Source organism: Tupaia chinensis, unplaced genomic scaffold (genome assembly GCF_000334495.1).
Source record: "Tupaia chinensis unplaced genomic scaffold, TupChi_1.0 Scaffold000573_1, whole genome shotgun sequence".
NCBI lineage: Eukaryota > Metazoa > Chordata > Mammalia > Scandentia > Tupaiidae > Tupaia > Tupaia belangeri.
In genome coordinates, this window is record NW_006160087.1 from 2,763,092 (window position 1) to 2,765,307 (window position 2,216).

General features: G+C 58.6%; 1 protein-coding gene across 1 annotated transcript in view; it reads right to left on the reverse strand.

The window, feature by feature from the left end:
• The window catches only part of EIF3I (eukaryotic translation initiation factor 3 subunit I), a gene marked incomplete at its 5' end in the record, with an annotated part of 9,592 nt that extends 7,376 nt beyond the window's left edge, over positions 1 to 2,216 (reverse strand). Inside the window, 4 exons of the mRNA XM_006158147.2 lie at positions 170 to 297; positions 383 to 532; positions 1,380 to 1,445; positions 2,120 to 2,216. Of these exons, the coding sequence (XP_006158209.1) occupies positions 170 to 297; positions 383 to 532; positions 1,380 to 1,445; positions 2,120 to 2,216 (441 nt within the window). The remainder of the gene's footprint in view (positions 1 to 169; positions 298 to 382; positions 533 to 1,379; positions 1,446 to 2,119) is intronic.

Sequence of the window (2,216 nt, forward strand, 5' to 3'; positions counted from 1 at the left end):
CCCCGCCTGCTGTACAGACCCACTGCTGGGCTTGGGCCCGGCCCCTTACCTTGCCTACTGTACAGAACCACTGCTGGGCTCGGCCCCCAGCCCCGTGCCTCGCTCTAACCGCTGCCACCTCCTCGCCTGCTGTACAGAACCACTGCTGGGCTCGGCCCCGGCCCCTTACCTTGGCACTATACTGGTTGAGCTCTCCACTCTCGTGGCCTGCAATGATACACTCCCCCAGGGGCCCCCAAACGGCACTGGTGATCTTGGAGTCATTGCAAGGGATCTTCATGTAGGGCTCGTTGCTGTCTGTGTGGGGAGCAGACGTCAGGCCCTGGAGCTGCACGCCTCACCTCAGCCGCAGCAGCAGCCGCAGCCCCAGCCCCACTCTCACCGATCTGGCTCGGATCCCGCAGGTCAAAGAAGCTCACGAAACACTGGTAGCCCATCTGCTTGTCCGTGGAGAACATGATGATGTTGCCCCCGAAGTCGAAGCCGCAGGTTCGGACGGCCGAATTGGTCTTGAGCAGGGCCAGCTGCTTCCCTGAGGACAGGCAGAGTCTGGCTCCCCACTGCCCGCTGCCACCGTGAAAAAAATGCTCTACACCTGCCTGTCACCAGCCTCTGTCTCCCACTCGTGACTCCGGCCACCACCTTCCCTTCCTCACCACCTTTGGCCGAAGTCTTTCAGCTTCTCCCCAGACCCGCCGAGCCACTGTGCCAGCGCGGCTCACAGTGGGCTATGCCAAGATGTCCCCCAGACTGTGCCCTGCACTGTGAAGCCCTGCATGTGCCCAGTGCCTGGATGGACCTGGCACAGAAGGGAGGCACTAACAGGGCAGAGCAGCTCATCGAGCTCCCGTCTCCAGCCTCAGCTCTTCCAGCGCGTGCCACTGCTGCCTGCTCCACAGCCTGCTCCCGAGCCGGGATGTCCCAGAACGCCAGGTCCTACCGCAGTGCCAAACTCCTCGGCCTGGCAGCCGAGGTCCGCTGGGGCCCTGGCCTACTTTCCCACTGACTGGCTATCTCACCCCTAAGGGAGAGCTCCGGCCAGATCAGGTGACGTGGATATGGCACTGCCGTGCTTTACTCCTGCAAGCGCCAGAGTGATGACGTCGCCCTCGTCCTTTCAGCCCCAGCTCACATGACATTCGCCTGGGAAGCCGCGGGCTAGACCCCCTCCCCCGCCTCGCAGGGAGCAGCTCTCAGCAACGCTTCTGGGGGCTTCTCGTCTGTCTTCCTCCTTCACTGTCTGTCGGCCTCCTTCACTGCCCCACCTCCTTCCCCAGACTGGGAGCCACCTGGACACAGCCTCTCGCCTACAGCCCGTCTGCATAAGCTGGGCACTGCAGGTCTCCACGTGTGCTAAAGAGTCAACGGCCCGGGCTCACCTGTTTCACAGTCCCAGAGACGACAGCTGTTGTCAGCTGAGCCGGTGAGGACATGTTTGGTGTCCCCTGGAGAGGGTGTTAAGAAACATGACAGTTTATCTGAGACCTTGTCCTTTTGGGAGGCCAGCCAAATCATCCCTTCTTCTTCTTTTTAAAAAGAATTATTTTAGGTTAAGGCACTGGACTTCCATAGGGCCAAGTGCAGTTCGAGTCCCAGACCTGGAGGCTTGAAACTCCGCCAGGCATATGTGTGAACATGCCCAAAATCCCGAGAGAAGGGGCTGCAGCCTGGCCATCTTTTTAGGGGAGTGATTTCTTGCCTTTTCTCTTTCTGTATCTCTCTCTGATAAGCACACCAGCTCTATGGCAAAAATCTCTTAAAAAATAATAAATAAATAAATAATTACTTTAAGCAACCAATAAATTAATCAATTTTTAAATTTGATGAGAGAGAGGGCAAGCACGCCACCAGGACTTGAACCAGTCAGCCCTGTGGGAGTCTAGCACCCAACCACCGTGCTACGTGTTGGTCTCGAGTCACCTCTTTATTCAGCCCAAGGAGCCTTTCTTCCTCTCTTCCCTCTTCCCTGCATCTGACCTCCTCGTCCAGGCCTGGAACTTGTCCTGGATACTCCCCAGCCAGCGAAGAGATGGAAGGAGTACTGCCCTGGGGACCCTCCACAGCCCGAGCCTAACCCACAGTGGGGCCCGCGGAGCGCAGACTCGGGGAGAAAGGATACAGTCGGCGTCCACACACCACACCGCTCCAGTGTGGCCCGTATAGGTGCCCAGCCTCTCGCCGTTCACGGAGTACCACACGTTCACGATCTGCAGGGG